Below are 19,028 nucleotides of genomic sequence, written 5' to 3'. Positions count from 1 at the left end.
AACTTTAAAAATACCAAGGATGCAAAGAAGCAGGAAAATACAACTCAAAATGCTGGGGGTGGGGGGGAATCAATCAATGGTAACTGAGTCAGAACTGAAACACATGTTAGAATTACCAAACAAGGACATTATAATCCTTATTATAATTATAGTCCAGATGTTTAAAAAGTACAGGCACAGAAGATATAGAAAAAGACCCAAGTCAAACTTCTAGAGATGAAAATTACAATGGCTGAAATTACAGGAAAAAAGAAAAAGGATAGAATCAATGGCAGTTTAAGTACTGCAAAATAAAAGATTACTACAATGAGGTATCACCTCACCCCAGTCAGAATGGCCATCATCAAAAAATCTACAAACAATAAACGTTGGAGAGGGTGTGGAGAAAAGGGAACCCTCTTGCACGGTTGGTGGGAATGTGAATTGGTACAGCCACTATGTGGAACAGTATGGAGGTTCCTTAAAAAACTAAAAATAGAACTACCATATGACCCAGCAATCCACTACTGGGCATATACCCTGAGAAAACCATAATTCAAAACCCGTCATGTACCACAATGTTCACTGCAGCTCCATTTACAATAGCCAGGACATGGAAGCAACCTAAGTGTCCATCGACAGAAGAATGGATAAAGAAGATGTGGCACATATATACAATGGAATATTATTCAGCCATAAAAAAGAAACGAAATTGAGTTATTTGTAGTGAGGCGGATGGACCTCAAGTCTGTCATACAGAGTGAAGTAAGTCAGAAAGAGAAAAACAAATACTGTATGCTAACACATATATATGGAATCTAAAAAAAAAAATGGTTCTGAAGAACCTAGGGGCAGGACAGGAATAAAGATGCAGACATAGAGAATGGACTTGAGGACACAGGGAGGGGGAAGGGTAAACTGGGACGAAGTGAGTGGCATGGACATATATACACTACCAAATGTAAAATAGATAGCTAGTGGGAAGCAGCCACATAGCACAGGGAGATCAGCTCGGTGCTTTGTGACTACCTAGAGGGGTGCAATGGGGAGGGTGGGAGGGAGATGCAAAAGGGAGGAGATATGGGGATATATATATGTACATGTATAGCTGATTCACTGTGTTATGAAAGAGAAACTAACACATCATTGTAAAGCAATTATACTCCAATAAAGATGTTTAAAAAAATTAAAAAGTTCTAACTCAGAAAAAAATAAATAAAAATAAAAGATCAGTGAACTTGAGGACACAGCAATAAAAAAAAACCTGTCCAAAATGAAACACACAGAGGAAAAAAAACACTGAAAAAGAAATAAAGAGAGCATTAGTGGGCTTCCCTGGTGGTGCAGTGGTTGAGAATCTGCCTGCCAATGCAGGGGACACGGGTTCGAGCCCTGGTCTGGGAAGATCCCACATGCCGCAGAGCAACTAGGCCCGTGAGCCACAATTACTGAGCCTGTGCGTCTGGAGCCTGTGCTCCACAACAAGAGAGGCCGCGATAGTGAGAGGCCCGCGCACTGCGATGAAGAGTGGCCCCACTTGCCGCAACTAGAGAAAGCCCTCGCACAGAAACGAAGACCCAACATAGCCATAAATAATTTAAAAAATAAAAAAAAAGAGAGCATTAGTGAGCTGTGAAACAATTTCAAGCAGGCTAATAAGTCTATTAACAATGGAGTCCCTGAAGGAGAGGAGGAGTGGACAGAAAAATTATTTGATGAAAACTATAAACCCACAGATCTAGGAAGCTCAGAAAACCCCAGTACAAGAAACATGGAAAAAAACTATACCAAAGCACATAATCAAATGGCTCAAAGACTGATAAAAAGAAAAATTTCAAAGCAAAGAGAGAAGGATAAAACATTATGTAGACAGGAACAAAGGAGGGAAAACATATTTCTCATCTGAAAATATGCAAACTGGAAGGCAATAGAGCAAATCTTTAAAATTCTCAAAGAATTAAACTGTCAGCCTAGAATTCTACATCCAGCAAGAGTATCTTTCAAATACAAAGGACATTGTTAGAAATACAGATGCTAAAAGAATTCACCACCAGCCAATCCACACTATAAGAAACATTACAGGAAATCTTTCAGGTAGAAGGACAATGACACCAGGTGGAAATACAGATTTATACAAAGGAATGAAAAGCACTGGAAATGGCAACTACATGGGTAAACCTACAAGAAGCTTTCTTATTGTTTACATCTCTTTAAAAGATAACTGGAACTACAACTACAATCGCATGACAGAGTGAGGAAATAAACAAGTCCCCCAAAAGCAACTAAACTGTTGGGTAGATTTATTAAAAAAAAAAAACCCATTTCAGTGCCCTGGAATTAGACCAAAGACATATAATACACTGAGATGTGTTCATTCATAAAAACTACTGAACTTTAAGTAAGAATAGAGTTGAATCTGTGATTTTCTTGCCTGGGGCTGCCTTTAGCCCTGTTCATAGTTCAGCCAGGGCAAGGTAGTTTGTGAAAACAATAAGCTTTGCTGCTTGAAGGATCTTGCTTGATTTGGAGTGTCTCAGTTAAAGTGTGAAAAGGACCAGTGGCTCTGTTAGTCTGAGGTTGCTAGCCTATTTGGAGCAAGTAATGAGCAGGCAGACTAGCCAGAGATTTAACAAGAAGTTCTGGGAATGAGACAGACATAGGGAACTTCATAAACTCTCCAAATACCCAGGACTGACCTTAGTCTGTGCACATGTGCAGCAGTGACCTTAATGGGCCCAAGACAACCAACATTCTTGGTCAACAGGGTTAGAGCCCGTGCATGTGCAGAGGAGACATGAGCGAGTCCAGCAGAAAAGAAAAGAATGACGTTTGAATCCCAGTCCACGCAGATCCATCAAGAAAGTATACATGCCTTACTGGCTAGAGGTATTTGAACACAATCTCTGACCAATCTTTGGCAAAACAGTAAGCTACACAGACACAGGGGACACCACCAGGATGCCAGGCTTAAAATTAAAACAAGACATAATGCTGGGTGCTTTAAGTATAACTGCTCCTCACAATAATCCTGCAAGGTCACTTAGTTAGTGTATAACCAAGAGCCAGAATCCTGTACTATTTCATTCCAAACCTCCATATACTTTCCAAAGAATATACATGTTCTGTTCTTTTCCTATAGTAAATCTTCACCTACATGAAGCAGCAGGGTATTAACAAAATAATAAAATCCTTCTCTTCCTTCTCACGCAAACCCCAGTAAGGAAAAAGAAAATAAAAATTCCCAACTTACTGCAAGAAGATTCATGATGGTATGCCCCGTCTCTCCAAACAATGGCTTCCGAAATCTGACACTGAACAGTGGGCAAGGATAAACTATGGAAATGAGAAATGATCAGACTAAGTTTGGCAGCTTAAAATTTTGGTAAAAGAGACATCATGTTTCATAGAGTTCTCAAAATATAATTGTAATGACTCATTAGAGCATAAAATTTAGGGCTCAGAAAGTATTCACCATAACAGCATCACAGACAAATTCGGAGCCTTCTACAAACCACACCAGTCTCTTGATGCAGCTGTTTCAAAAATGAACTACATGTCTTAAGAAGCACTCTTTTCCAAACTGGATTAATATATTCCAGGAAACAAGTATCTCCTGATTCCTCTGTGCTCAGGAAGTCTAAAAGAGTTCACTCTTACACATTTCTGACTCAGGACCCTCCTTAGACAAGCCAAACACCAGGTGATCCTATTAGCTGGCTCACTCCTCGAACTTTACGGTTTCAACTGCCTGTACAACACAGGAAAATACAAATGTTTTTCGTCTGCACACAATCCTTTCCTTTCCCTACTTCATTTAGCTGATTCATATGCTTCTTTCACAGTTCAGTCCAGAGGTACCTTGGTCCTTCATTCTTGGTGAAGTTAGAGCCCATCTTTGAACTCCCAAAGAACTCTGTTAACTTTGAACATGTGTTTTGACATAATATACTACTATAATCATGATTTCTATGTCTTCCTTACAAAGGTTCCCAAGAGCCTATAACCACGTCTCAGCCATTTCTGAATTCCGGATTTATTACCCATGGTAGGCCTTTATTAAATTCTTGTTGAATGAATGAATAAATAAGTGAAAGACTGAAGGTGACCTGCTGAAAACATGTAATACACTGTTTTATGTTTTATAAAATAATTTTTAATGATCTCATTTGATCCTCTTAATAATACCATGCAATATAAAAGGCAAGTATTATTATTTCCAGTTGCAAAGGAAACTGACAATCAGACAACCTGAATGACTTCACCCAAAGTTACAGAGATAGTAAGTGGCAGAGTTAAGAACTTTATTCAAGTGGTCTGATTCCTAGACCAGGGCAACGTTGATTAGGAAAAGATATAAAGTTTAAAATAAAGCTTGCATGGGACTTCCCTGGTGGTCCAGTGGTTAAGAATCTGCCTTCCAACGCAGGGGATGCAGGTTCGATCCCTGGTCAGGGAACTAAGATCCCACATGCTGCAGGGCAACTAAGCCCGCGTGCTGCAAGTACTGAGCCTGCATGCCTCAACTACAGAGCCCACACGCTCTGGAGCCCATGTGCCACAACTACTGAGCCCGCGCACTCTGCAGCCTGCTCGCCACAACTAGAGAGAAGCCCGTGTGCTGCAAAGAAAGATCCCGCGTGCCGCAACTAAAGACACAACACAGCCATAAATAAATAAATAAATAAAATAATAATAAAATAAAGCTTGCATTTAGGCCTTAATATCTTTAAAAACGATCACAGCTTAGTTGCACTGCTATGGCCATGGGCAAGGAGGTTCTTTTGTTGCTTACTTCACCAGCTGAGAGTGATCTCTATACCACTAGCTTCCAGTATCTGTTACATTATATGAAATATAATTTGTCATAACTATTTTCTAACCAAGTGACAAAAAATATACTTACCATATATAGACACTATAAAAAATAAAGTTATTTGTTAAGCTGATATTCATTTTTTTCTGAAGATGATCATGTATCTATCAATTAACCTATAAAACCAGTAAGTTTACAAGGCAATAATGTTATTTTGAGTTCTTCTCATTATAGCCAAAATAAGTACAGACACTGGCCAAATTTAGCTTAGCTATTTCAAAAGAATACTTCCGTTTAATTGCATCACTATGGGGCTCTCAGAATATCTCAAGTCTGTTTAGTCATTACGTCTTGGTCATATGGCTTAGAAGAGGGTATTTTATACTTACGTCGATATTCGGCTCCAAGTCTCAACATTAGTCGGATGGGAAACACTTTAGCCCAAGGAGTTTCCCATTTCTGGATGAGAATCCCGAACAAGTAAGGTGGGGTTGGGAGTACTAGGTCTTGCAGTGACTGGTAAGTAGATGTCACATATAAGAATCCGCCATGTTCTTTACTGCCAAGGAAACTCTGACTGAAGAAGGAATGTCCCAAGTTGCCTACAACATTCCCTAAAACAAAAAAGTTCATTAATTACCATCAATAAATCAATCATATTTTTAATAATCATTATTATCAGCACTGGGCCAGACACTACCAAACAATAATTCCCAACCTTTCACTATGAAAGACACATATTTATAAAGTTGTTTTTAAATAAATGGCATTTATTAAATGAAAATTTGTTTTCCAATTTTATCAGAGCTTCTGGTGAGCATAAAATACCTTGTATTATCACACTCTAGTTTGTCTGGCTAAAAGCCAAAAATATTGATGCCTTCCTTTAGACTAAACTTACTGTATGAATTACTTTAGAGGTCTCAGTATAAAAATTATTGCCTCAAATGTCACACAAAAAAAGTTAAGATCAGGTACCTGCTCTCACAGAGCTTACAATCCCATTGAGTAAATAAATTCAATTCATGAACATAACGAATTAAGACATTAAGTACAGCTATATATGAAATATTAAGGGAAGAAAATTTATGGAGAAAGTAGTAACACAGGCAGGATTTATTCTATTTTTGGTTGAGACAAATATGAAACATAAACAACTTAGGGTTTATTTAAATTCATATTAGGCAGGTTTTTTGTTTTTTAGTTGCAAATGCTCTTAACTAAGCACTTTCTAAATCAAATATTTTCTGAATGAAACAGCGACAAATCACCCTTCATTAAGGAGACATTTTCCTCAGTTTAGAACTACAAAAGAACTTCATGACAAGAGCTGTTCAATAATGTAACAGCAGATTTGTTCACTTGACATGTGCAAGCTTCCTTTGATACCTCTGAAAGAAATAACAGCAAATACAGAAATCGCCACCAGAGAAGTTAATGCTTACTTTCCTTGATAAATAGAGTCTATTTGCAGAACAGTTCAATGATGGAACATAGAATCCTTGAGTGAAGTGCAAGCTATGCTGACAGTAGGGACCACAAGTGAAGGGAACACCTCCCCACAAAACCCAGAAACGTTATGACTGAAAGCCATGTTCACCTGCACATAATCATCTGCCAAATACATTTAGGGGTAGTACCCTTGCCCCAGGATTAACAAAATCTGGGGGACCTCCCTGGCGGTCCAGTGGTTAAGACTCCATGCTTCCAATGCAGGGGGCCTGGGTTTGATCCCTGGTTGGGGAACTAGGATCCTGCATGCCACCTGGCACAGCCAAAAAACAAATTAATTAATTAAATTTAAAAATAAAAAATAAATGAGAACCTAGGGGGAAAAAAACCCCAAATCTGGCTTTACATTTAAGCTGCTGGGCTAGATCTATAAAAACAAAATAACCCCCATATCAAGGAAGTAGTATGTTATTTTGAAAAAATTCAGATTTTGGAGTCTCAGAGACATGGGTTTGAACACTAGTTCCATCATTTACTATTATGACACTGGGGGCAAGTTACTTGACTTCTGTGAGCCTCAACATCTGTGACAACAGGGGAAGATTATACTAAGTTTCAGACCTGATGTGAATAAGTGATAGAATATATGTAAAATGCCAAGCAGCACCTTGCACAGTTTGTTCTCAAAAAATGTTAACTATTACTTTTATAATGCAAATATACATATAATGAATAATCAACCAAACATTATACAACTTTCTTTGCTTTATCAAAGGTTTTAGAGTAAGGTTTTTATAAATTTTCATCTTTCACTTGAGTTGGGGTGTGGGGAGAGAATGGGAAACAAAAGAGAAGATTTTTTTCCCTCCACAATGGAGACTACACCACAGGAGTCCTCTAAAGCTCTAATGACAGCATAATGTTTATCTTTCCCAAGAATGCCCTAGTGAATACAGCTCAGAGGTGAAAACTGTGTTAAGCTTGGTACTCAAAGCATTCATTCATTATTCCTTTGGGATCTCCCTATAAGAGACTGGAATCTATTACTGGTTATTTTTCCACAGATACTAATAACTTTTCTGCTTCTACCACCTAAAAACCCCCCTCCCTACCCAATCACACTCAGATTCTTCATTATGTCCCTTTATATTATAAAATATATCTTTTATTATTTAAGCACTTTCTTTCTTAAAAATTGAAAACTAAATTGATAGATCTCTATCAATTCTAATGAATAATTTAGTTTAGATTGCCATTTATCACCTCATCTAAAAATAAGTAACATTCCATGGGGATAGATATCAACTAAAATAAAATACTGGGTATGAGAATTTGACCAAAAAAAGCTTTCACTTGAAGACTTAAACTGAGGCTCCAACATTAAAAAGAATTCCAAAAGAAAGCAATGTTGGGAGTGAAAGAGAAGTAATATTCAAAGAGAGAATAACTAAGAATTTTCCAAATTAAAGAAATGTGTTTTCAGATCAAAAGTACACTTTAAGTACAAAAATTAGCTTAAAAATATTCTAAATACATTTTTGTCTAAGTTAATTCTTAGGCTGAGATAAACTTTCACATTAAAAAAATGAAAGATCAGGGACTTCCCTGGTGGTCCAGTGGGTAAGACTCCACGCTCCCAATGCAGGGGGCCCGGGTTCCATCCCTGGACAGGGGACTAGATCTCACATGCGTGCCGCAACTAAGAGTTCGCATGCCGCAATTGAGAAGTCCGTGTACCGCAACTAAGAGTCCACATGCCGCAGCTAAGAAGTCCGCATGCCAGCAACTAAAAGATCCCACGTGCCACAACCAAGACCCAGTGCAGCCAAAATAAATAAATAGGTAGGTAAATAGATAAATAAATAAATATTTTTTAAAAAATGAAAGATCGGGGCTTCCCTGGTGGTGCAGTGATTGAGAGTCTGCCTGCCGATGAAGGGGACACGGGTTCGTGCCCCGGTCCAGGAAGATCCCACATGCTGCGGAGTGGCTAGGCCCGTGAGCTATGGCCGCTGAGCCTGTGCGTCCGGAGCCGGGAGAGGCCACAACAGGGAGAGGCCCGCGTACCGCAATAAATAAATAAATAAATAAATAAAAATGAAAGATCAAACTTCATTGTGTTTGAGGCCTATAATTTTATTAGTATATTACACATTAATAAAAATAAAATTCAAAGCAGTTGAATGCGATTAACACCATACAAATCAGTAATATAGTGCCTTAAAGTTTACATTGCCTTTTGATAAATCTACACAGGATAAGAAAGAAATTTAAACTAATCAAAAGTGCATCTGGGTTAACCCAGGTGGCTACAATTTAAAGGAAAAAATAAGGAAGACTACAGAATGAGAGTAGGTGACAAAAAGAGATAATAAAAAGAAAAAGATCTTTCAAAGATCTGAAATTATAGAAACTTCCCAAGTGACCTGCTTGAGTGACCCATGGTATTTTTTTCTCAGGGACCAGAGACACACTGGGTCTCAGAAACACTCTTAAGCTGATCTAAATAGTATTTTCCCTTGTCTCCAAGTCCCAGTGGGAACAGGAAGTCAGGAATAATAAGCACAGCATTTTTATTAACAGAAGTGTTCTCTCAGGGCTCCTTTCCTCCAGGTGCTTTTCCGCCAAATGACAAAAAAAGCTTGCTAGTGACATCACCCCAACTGATTTACTCCCCAACTCACAGTTTTTAAATTAAGCCTCTCCAACGTGCCAGACCATTTGTTCTAAAGGCTGGTATACAGAGTTGACCCAGACAGATAAAACTCTTGCCCTCATAGAGCTTATATCCTAATGAAGGAAGACAAACAATTTCAGTTAGTAAAGTTAGTGATAAATGTTTTGAAGAAAATAAAACAAGGAAGGTAATGTGAGTGATTGACAGGGGCAGAGGAGAGAATACTTCTTTAGCCATGAAAGTCAGGGAAAATCCTCAGAGAAAGAAACATTTGAGAACAGACCTGAATGAAGAGAAGAAATCAGCCAGTAAAGCTCTGAAAAGAACAGCACTCCAGGTCAGGCAGGAGTAAATTCAAAAGTCATAAATCGGAAATGAGTGTGACAGGTTCAAAAGTCACAAAGATGATCAATGTAGCTAAAGCAAACTAAGGACTATTAGAGATAAGGTCAAAGAGACCTTTAAGGACTAGATCATATAGGGCCTTTATAAAATTGGAGTTTATTCTAATTGCAGTGGGAAGACAATGGAAGGTTTAAGGCAGCTTTAATTGTGCCATCATATTCATCACCATGTTACTAGGCTACACAAATGTGCTCTCAATTCATAAGGATTAGATTTAGGACACCCAAGAAATAGTTGAGAGAAGATAAACAAGTCCGCAAATGTAAAATTGTGAATAATTTAAAGGGAACAAAAAGCTGTTTTCAAATGTAGAAATGATCTAACCTACAAGGTTAATATTTATGTTCTGTGCTTATAATTGTCTTCTTGCTTTGTTCTGAAGTTAAATCTAAAAGTTGAAAATCAGTAACAGTGTAAACCTTATTATACCCTTAATAATTATATAATTATTATAATTGATTATTAAATATTAATCAATTCACATTAACATTTCTCTTAAATTAAAAATCTTCTTGAAGAGAGAAATATTAAACTGGAAGAATTCACTGAACAATGTACCCAGGATCCAGCACAAAAAAGCAAAGAGAAAAATTATACAAAAGAGCAGTTAAGAGATACTGAAGACTGATTTCAGAGGCCCCAACATCAAAAAAAGGTTTCCAAAAATAGACAACATTGGGAATAAAAGAGTAGTAACATTGAAAGAGATAATAATTAAGAATTTTCCAAAGTAAAGAAAGAAATGTTTTCAGATCAAAAGTACACCTTTAGTACTCAGTAGTAAAAATAAAAATAAATCCACATATGTGTACACATATAGACCCATGGAATAGAGTCCAGAAAGAAACGCATGCATATAAGGTAAACTAATATTCAAAAACAGGACCAAGGTAATTCAATGGCAAAAGTATAGTCTTTTTAACAAATGGCCCTGGAACAACTGAATATCTATCTCTAAGCAGGAAAAAATCAAAAACAAAATGCACAAAAAAATTCCAAAAACAAAACTTTGAGAACAAAACTTCAAGCCTTACCTCATTCTCAGTACAAAAATTAACTCCAAATTAATCATAGATCTATACGTAAAAGCTATAACTATACAACTTCCAGAAAAATACAGGTGAAATTTTTTTTTTTTTTTTTTTGAGGTACGCGGGCCTCTCACTGTTGTGGCCTCTCCCGCTGCGGAGCACAGGCTCCGGACGCACAGGCTCAGTGGCCATGGCTCACGGGCCCAGCCGCTCCGCGGCATGTGGGATCTTCCCGGACCGGGGCATGAACCCATGTCCCTTGCATCGGCAGGCGGACTCTCAACCACTGTGCCACCAGGGAGGCCCCAGGTGAAAATTTTTGTGACCTTGGGTTAAGGCAAAGATTTTTTAGGAAACTGAAGATAAACTATAAAAGAAAAACTGATAAATTGGACTTCTATCAAATATTAAAGCTTCTACTCTTTGAGAGATAGTTAAGAAAATGAAAAACATAAGTCATAGACTGGAACATAATATCTGCAAAACGTACTATCTGATAAAAGACTTGTATCCAAAATTTATGAAGCACCAATAACTCATTAAGAAAACAACCCAATTTTTAAATGGGCAAAAAAAAGAGCTACAGATGGCAAATAAGCATATGAAAAGATGCTCAATATCATTAGTTATTAAGGAAATGCATATTAAAACCACAAAGAGATACCACTAAACACTCATTAGAAAGGTTTTTTTTTTTAAAACGAGTATCAAGTGGTGGCAAGGATCCAGAACAATTGGAACTTTTCATACATTGCAGGTGAATGGATAAACAAATTGTGGTACATACATCCATTCAACCATATGGATGAATCTCAAAAGCACTGCGTTAAGTGAAATAAGCCAAACACAACAGTGAGATTCCATTTATATAACCTTCTGGAAAATGCAAAACTAGAGGGACAGAAATCAAATCAATAGTTGCCAGGGGGCATCCCTGGTGGCGCAGTGGTTGAGAGTCCGCCTGCTGATGTAGGGGACGCGGGTTCGTGCCCCGGTCCGGGAAGATCCCACATGCCGCGGAGCGGCTGGGCCCGTGAGCCATGGCCGCTGAACCTTCACGTCTGGAGCCTGTGCTCTGCAATGGGAAAGGCCGCGACAGTGAGAGGCCCGCGTAACACAAAAAAAAAAAAAAAAAGAAAAAAAAATAGTTGCCAGGGACAGAGGGTAAGGGGAGGGGATTAAATACAAAGGGACATGAGGCAAGGTTTAGAGATGATGAAAACATTATATATCTTGATATTGGTGGTTGTTACCTGACTACATCTGTTTGTCTAGACTCACTGAACTGAATATATGTATATTTATATACAGTAATATATGTCTGAAAAGGCATATATTATTGGATATAAATTATACCTCATAAACCTAACAAAAACTCACAGAGAACTTTAATAGTGGACTTACAGATAATCAAGGACAAAGAGAAAATCCTAAAAGCCAAAGAGAAAAGACAAATATCTACCTGTTAAAAAAGAAAAAAAAAAACTAGACTGCAGGAGATGCCAGAAGACAAGGAAGTAATACCTTCAAAGTACTTGCTAAGGGGAGGTTAAAGGAAGAAATGAAGGAATGAGAGAAAGAAGGAAGAGAGGAACGGAAAAAAATCTGTTAACCTAGAATTTTGTAGCCAACTAATTATTCAAGAGTAATGGCTAAGTATTTCAAACATACAAGGACTAATGGAGTTTAACAACCATAGGCCCTCACCAAGAGAACTAATAAAAAGATGTATTTCAACAAGAAAAGCAAGTCCTAATGGAAATATGGGATACTAAAATAGCAGATATAGAGAAAATATAGTGGCAAATTTAATAATTTTGATTGAATATTGATACTGATTTTTGATACTGATATTAAAAATTGAATATAACTGAATAAGTAAAAACAATTATTTTTTCTTTTACAAAAGGTAAAACCAACCACAACAATAGTAAGAATGGTAAAGATATTAAACGAGTGAAGTATGCTTAGGTCTGTGTCACGTTTGGGAGGACAGAAACGCTCTGAGGCAGAATTCTGTCTGCTTCCTGGTGTACAAGCCTTGTTTAATTCCCTCCCCTTGCATGGGGAAAACACCTATGAATATGATGGGTGTCACTCCCATGATTAGGTTACTAATTAACAAACTTTGAGTTCATCAACAGGGAGATTATCAGAGTGGGCCTGACATAAGGTCTTTAAATCTAGGTCTAGAAGTCAGAGAATCAAAGCAGAGACACACTCCTGATGACCTGAAAGAAAGGAAACATCCATGTTGTAAACTATCTACGGAGCCATGAGGCAAGGAACTGCAGGCAGCCTCTAGGAGCCGAGAGTACTCCCCAACCAACAGCTAAAAGAAAGCAGGGATTTGTAAGAAAGTGAAATCTGCCAACAACCTGAGGACCTTGGGCTCCAAATGAGAAGCCCAGCATGGCTGACACCTTGAGGCACCCTGAGCCGAAGATTCAGCTAAGCTGTGCCTGGACTCCTTACCTATGGAAGCTATGAGATAATAATTTGTGTTGTTTCAAGCCACTAAGTTTGTGGCTTAAAAATATAGTAATAGAAAGCTAATACATACTGAATAACTTAACTCTGTCAGAAAAAGGTCATAGTTGAGCGTTTATGTTGAAAAAATTAAAGGAATCCCAAAGAAAATGCTAACATAATAGAAACATGAGTAAAAGACACAAACAGGGACATATTTGTCACAGAATACAAAATGTACACGGCTAATAAATATATGAACATAATAGTTAGTGAAATGCAATTCGAAATGAGACACCATTTTATATCCATCAGACTGGCAAAAATTAAAACTCTCATAATATCAAATGTTGGCAACTCTTATACACTGAAGATGGGGACAGATAGATTAAAACTGGAAAACCTCTCTGGGAAATAATTTAACATCATCTAATAAAGCTGAAGAAATCCATACCTTATAAACTTATACTCATAAGTATACATGTACAAAAAAATTTAAAGAACATATCTGAATAACAGTAAATTAGTAAGAAGAGCAAACTGTTCATCATAAAGATAATTAATAAACTGTGGTAAATTTATGTAGTTCATATAAAACAGTAGCCTGAAAATGAATGAACTAGAGGCATGAATGAATGACAGAAACATATGGTAGAGTGAAAAAAAAAAAGCACATAAAATGTGTACAGTGTGATAACATTTGTATAAAGTTCACAAACATATGAAGTAATATATTATAATCCTTAGAGACGCAAACATTTGTGATAAAATTATTTTTAAAAAGCAAGAAAAGTATAACACAAGATTAAAGACAATGGTTACCCTAGAGTTTGAGGATGGGAAGTCTGGAAGGAAGATGTAATCAGGAAAGAAAAAAGAGAGTTTCAGTGGATTGGTCATTCTTATCTCCCAAATTGGGTATTTTGTTTGTGGGTGGTTATTTTGTTATTAGGCTTTATAACTTGAACAATTACTAATATATACGCTTATATACTTTTCTACATACCAAATAGCTTTTAAAGATAATTAAAGGCATTCAGAAGAAATTGCTTCTATCTGGGAAGACCATCAGGGGAGAACTCATGGAGAAAGTGGTCATTGATACGACTTAAGAGAACTGATAGGATATAGATAGTTGGGGTTTTGGGAAATAGCATGGTGTTGGCGGGGGAGGGCATCAGGATCACAGGTAAAGAAGGAGGAAATCATCAACCTATACAACAAACCAAGAAATGTTTAGTTTGGCTTCACTGTAAGTATGGGGAGACTACTGGTGGGAAATGAGACTGGAAATATAGGATCAGATTATGTAGAGCACTGAATATCAGAGTACACAGTTTATTCTAAAGGCAACACAAAGCCAATAAAGGTTTTTGAGTAAGAGAGGAAAATAACCAGAGAATAACTCCAAAAAAAAAACCTGGTAGATAACAATTCATTCAAATTCATGTTCTGAATATCTGTTTGCAAAACATAACAGTAAAATATGGAGGAGGAGACCTTCAAGATGCAGGAGTAAGATGTGGAGATCACCTTCCTCCCCACAAATACATCAAAAATACATCTACATGTGGAACAACTCCTACAGAACACCGACTGAACACTGGGAGAAGACCTCAGACTTCCCAAAAGGCAACAAAATCCCCACGTACCTGGATAGGGCAAAAGAAAAAAGAATAAACAGAGACAAAAGAATAGGGATGGGACCTGCACCAGTGGGAGGGAGCTGTGAAGGAGGAAAAATTTCCACACACTAGGAAGTCCCTTCACTGGCAGGGATGGGGGGTGGGCGGGGGAGAAGCTTTGGAGCCACGGAGGAGAGCGCAGCAGCAGGGGTGCAGAGGGCAAAGCGGAGAGATTCCCTCACAGAGGATAGGTGCCAACCAGGACTCACCAGCCTGAGACTGCTTGTCTTCTCACCCACCAGAGCGGGTAGGGGCTGGAAGCTGAGGCTTGGGCTTTGGAGATCAGACTGCAGGGAGAGGACTGGTGCTGGCTGCGTGAAGACCCCCGAAGGGGGCTAGTGTGCCACAGCTAGCTGGGAGGGAGGCCGGGAAAAAGTTTTCACCTGCCGGAGAGGCCAAAGACCATTGTTTCGGGGTGTGCAAGGAGAGAGGCTTCCTGCTCCATGTGCCCACAGATGGCAGAGCACCACCTAAGTGAGCTTCAGAGATGGGCGTGAGCCACGGCTATCATTTCAGACCCCACAGACGGGCATGGACCGCTAACGCTGCCTCTGCTGCCACCAAGAATCCTGTGTGCAAGTGCAGGTCACTTCCCACACCCCTCCTGGGAGCCTGCGCAGCACGCCACTGCCATGGTGCTGTGATCCAGGGACAACTTCCCTGGGAGAACACATGGTGCACTTCAGGCTGTTGCGAGGTCATGCCAGCCTCTGCCGCCGCAGGCTCGTCCCACATTCCAACTAGGACTACCATACCCCTCCCTCTCCCCAGCCTGAGTGAGCAAGAGAGCCCTAATCAGCCACTGCTTTAACCCCCTCCTGTCTGGGCAGGGAACAGATGCCTGAGGGTGGCCTATGTGCAGAGACAGGGTCAAAACCAAAGCTGAATCCCAGGAGCTGTGTGAACACAGAAGAGTAAGGGAAATTTCCCCGTGCAGCCTGAGGACCAGTGGATTAAATCCCCACAATCAACTTGATAAACCCTGCAGCTGTGGAACACCTGAATAGACAATGAATGTTCCCAAAATTGAGGTGGTGGACTTTGGGAGCAACTGCTGACTTGGGGTTTGCTTTCTGCAACTGACTTGTTTTTGGTTTTATGTTTATCTTAGTTAAGTTTTAGTGCTTGTTTTAGTGCTTTTTATCATTGTTATCTTTGGTGGGCTTGTTTATTGGTTTGCTTCCTTTTTTCTCTTTTTGTGAGTGTGCATGTGTATGTTACTTTCTATGCTTTTGTCTGTTTAGTTTTGCTTTTAACATTTGTTTTGGGGTTTTACCTGTTCATTATTTTTTCTTCCTTTTCTTCCAAGCCATGCGGCTGGCAGGGTCTTGGTGCTCTGGCCAGATGTTGGGCCTGAGCCTCCAAGGTGGGAGAGCTGAGTCCAGGACACTGGACCACCAGAGACCTCCTGGCCTGAAGTTATATCAATTGGCAAGAGCTCTCCCAGAGATCTCCATCTCAACGCTAAGACAGAGCTCCACCCAATGGCCAGCAAGCTCCAGTGCTGGATGCCCCATGCCAAACAACTAGCAAGACAGGAATACAACACCACCCATTAGCAGAGAGGCTGCCTAAAGTCATACTAAGTTCACAGACATCCCAAAACACACTGCTGGATGCAGCCCTGCCCACCAGAAGAACAAGATCCACCCCACCCACCAGAACACAGGCACCAGTCCCCCTCACCAGGAAGCCTACACAAGCCACTGAACCAACCTCACACACTGGGGGAAGACACCAAAAATAACAGGAACTATGAACCTGCAGCCTGCGAAAAGGAGACCCCAAACACAGTAAGTTAAACATAATGAGAAGACAGAGAAATATGCAGCAGATGAAGGAGCAAGGTAAAAACCCACCAGACCAAACAAATGAAGAGGAAATAGGGAGTCTACCTAAAAAGAATTCAGAGTAATGATAGTAAAGATGGTCCAAAATCTAGGAGACAGAATGGAGAAAATATAAGAAATGTTTAACAAGTACCTAGAAGAAATAAAGAGCAAACAAATGATGATGAATAACACAATAAATGAAATTAAAACCACTCTAGAAGGATTCAATAGCAGAATCACTGAGGCAAAAGAACGGGTAAGTGATCTGGAAGATAGGCTAGTGGAAATAACTGCTGCAGAGTAGAATAAAGAAAACAGAATGAAAAGAATTGAGGACAGTGTCAGAGGCCTCTGGGACAACATTAAAAGCACCAACATTTGAATTATAGGGGTCCCAGAAAAAGAAGAGAAAGGGTCTGAGAAAATATTTCAAGAGATTATATTTGAAAACTTCCCTAATATGGGAAAGGAAATAATGAAGTCCAAGAAGCGCAGAGAGTCCCATATAGGAAAAATCCAAGGAGAAACACACCAAGACATATATTAATCAAACAATCAAAAATTAAATACAAAGATAAAATATTAAAAGCAGCAAGGGAAAAGCAACAAATAACACACAAGGGAATCCCCATAAGGTTAACAGCTGCTCGTTCAGCAGAAACTCTGCAAGCCAGAAGGGAGAGGCATGACATATTTACAGTGATGAAAGGGAAAAACCTACAACCAAGATTACTCTACCCAGCAAAGATCTCATTCAGATTCGATGGAAAAATTAAAACCTTTAGAGACAAGCAAAAGCTAACAGAATTCAGCACCACCAAACCAGATTTACAACAAATGCTAAAGGAATTTCTCTAGGCAGGAAACACAAGTGAAGGAAAAGACCTACAATAATAAACCCAAAACAATTAAGAAAATGCCAATAGGAACGTACATATCAATAATTACCTTAAATGTAAATGGATTAAATGCTCCAACCAAAAGACACAGACTGGCTGAATGGATACAAAAACAAGACCCATATATATGCTGTCTACAAGAGACCCACTTCAGACCTAGGGACACATACAGACTGAAAGTGAGGGGATGGAAAAAGATATTCCATGCAATTGGAAATCAAAAGAAAGCGGGAGTAGTAATACTCATATCAGACAAAATGGACTTTAAAATAAAGACTATTACAAGAGACAAGGAAGGCCACTACATAATGATCAAGGGATCAATCCAAGAAGAAGGTATAACAATTGTAAATATTTATGCACCCAACATAGGAGCACCTCAATACATAAGGCAAATGCTAACAGCCATAAACAGGGAAACTGACAGTATCACAATCATAGTAGGGGACTTTAACACCCCACTTTCACCAATGGACAGATCATCCAAAATGAAAATATATAAGGAAACACAAGCTTTAAATGACACATTAGACCAGATGGAATTAATTGATATTTATAGGACATTCCATCCAAAAACAACAGAATACACTGTCTTCTCATGTGCACATGGAACATTCTCCAGGATAGATAATATATTGGGTCACAAATCCAGCCTCAGTAAATTTAAGAAAACTGAAATCGTATCAAGTATCTTTTCCAACCACAACGTTATGAGACTAGATATCAATTACAGGAAAAAAACTGTAAAAAATACAAACACATGGAGGCTAAACAATATGCTATTAAATAACCAAGAGATGAGTGAAGAAATAAAAGAGGAAATCAAAAAATACCTAGAAACAAATGACAATGAAAACATTACGATCCAAAAACCTATGGGATGCAGCAAAAGCAGTTCTAAGAGGGAAGTTTATAGCAATACAATCCTATCTCAAGAAACAAGGAACATCTCAAATAAACAACCTAACCTTACACCTAAAGCAATTAGAGAAAGAAGAACAAAAACACCCCAAAGTTAGCAGAAGGAAAGAAATCATAAAGAGCAGATCAGAAATAAATGAAGAAGAAATGAAGGAAACAATAGCAAAGATCAATAAAACTAAAAGCTGGTTCTTTGAGAAGATAAACAAAATTGATAAAACTTTAGCCAGTCTCATCAAGAAAAAAAGGGAGAATACTCAAATCATCAGAATTAGAATTGAAAAAGGAGAAGTAACAACTGGCACTGCAGAAATACAAAGGATCATGAGAGATTACTACAAGCAACCATATGCCAATAAAATGGACAACCTGGAAGAAATGGACAGATTCTTAGAAAAGTACAATCTTCCAAGACTGAACCAGGAAGAAACAGAAAATATGAACAGACCAATCACAAGCACTGAAATTGAAACTGTGATTAAAAATCTTCCAGCAAACAAAAGCCCAGGACCAGATGGCTTCACAGGAGAATTCTATCAAACATTTAGAGGAGAGCTAACACCTATCCTTCTCAAACTCTTCCAAAATATAGCAGAGGGAGGAACACTCCCAAACTCATTCTACAAGGCCACCATCACCCTGATATGAAAACCAGACAAAGATGTCACAAAAAAAGAAAACTACAGGGCTTCCCTGGTGGCACAGTGGTTGAGAGTCCACCTGCCGATGCAGGGGACACAGGTTCGTGCCCCGGTCTGGGAGGACCCCACATGCCATGGAGTGGCTGGGCCCGTAAGCCACGGCTGCTGAGCCTGTGCGTCCGGAGCCTGTGCTCCGCAACAGGAGGGGCTGCAGCAGTGAGAGG

General features: G+C 38.9%; 1 protein-coding gene across 1 annotated transcript in view; it reads right to left on the bottom strand.

Moving 5' to 3' along the window:
• The window catches only part of ZFYVE9 (zinc finger FYVE-type containing 9), a 190,163-nt gene that overhangs the window by 46,238 nt on the left and 124,897 nt on the right, over positions 1–19,028 (bottom strand). The window contains exons 11-12 of the mRNA XM_082615903.1: positions 5,182–5,406; positions 3,230–3,312 (exon numbers count right to left, since the gene is read on the bottom strand). Coding sequence (XP_082472029.1) covers positions 3,230–3,312; positions 5,182–5,406 — 308 coding nt within the window. The remainder of the gene's footprint in view (positions 1–3,229; positions 3,313–5,181; positions 5,407–19,028) is intronic.

Source organism: Mesoplodon mirus, assembly GCF_964341445.2.
Source record: "Mesoplodon mirus genome assembly, chromosome: 3".
In the NCBI taxonomy this organism is placed as follows: domain Eukaryota; kingdom Metazoa; phylum Chordata; class Mammalia; order Artiodactyla; family Ziphiidae; genus Mesoplodon; species Mesoplodon mirus.
This window is presented reverse-complemented; position numbering and strand designations above follow the sequence as displayed.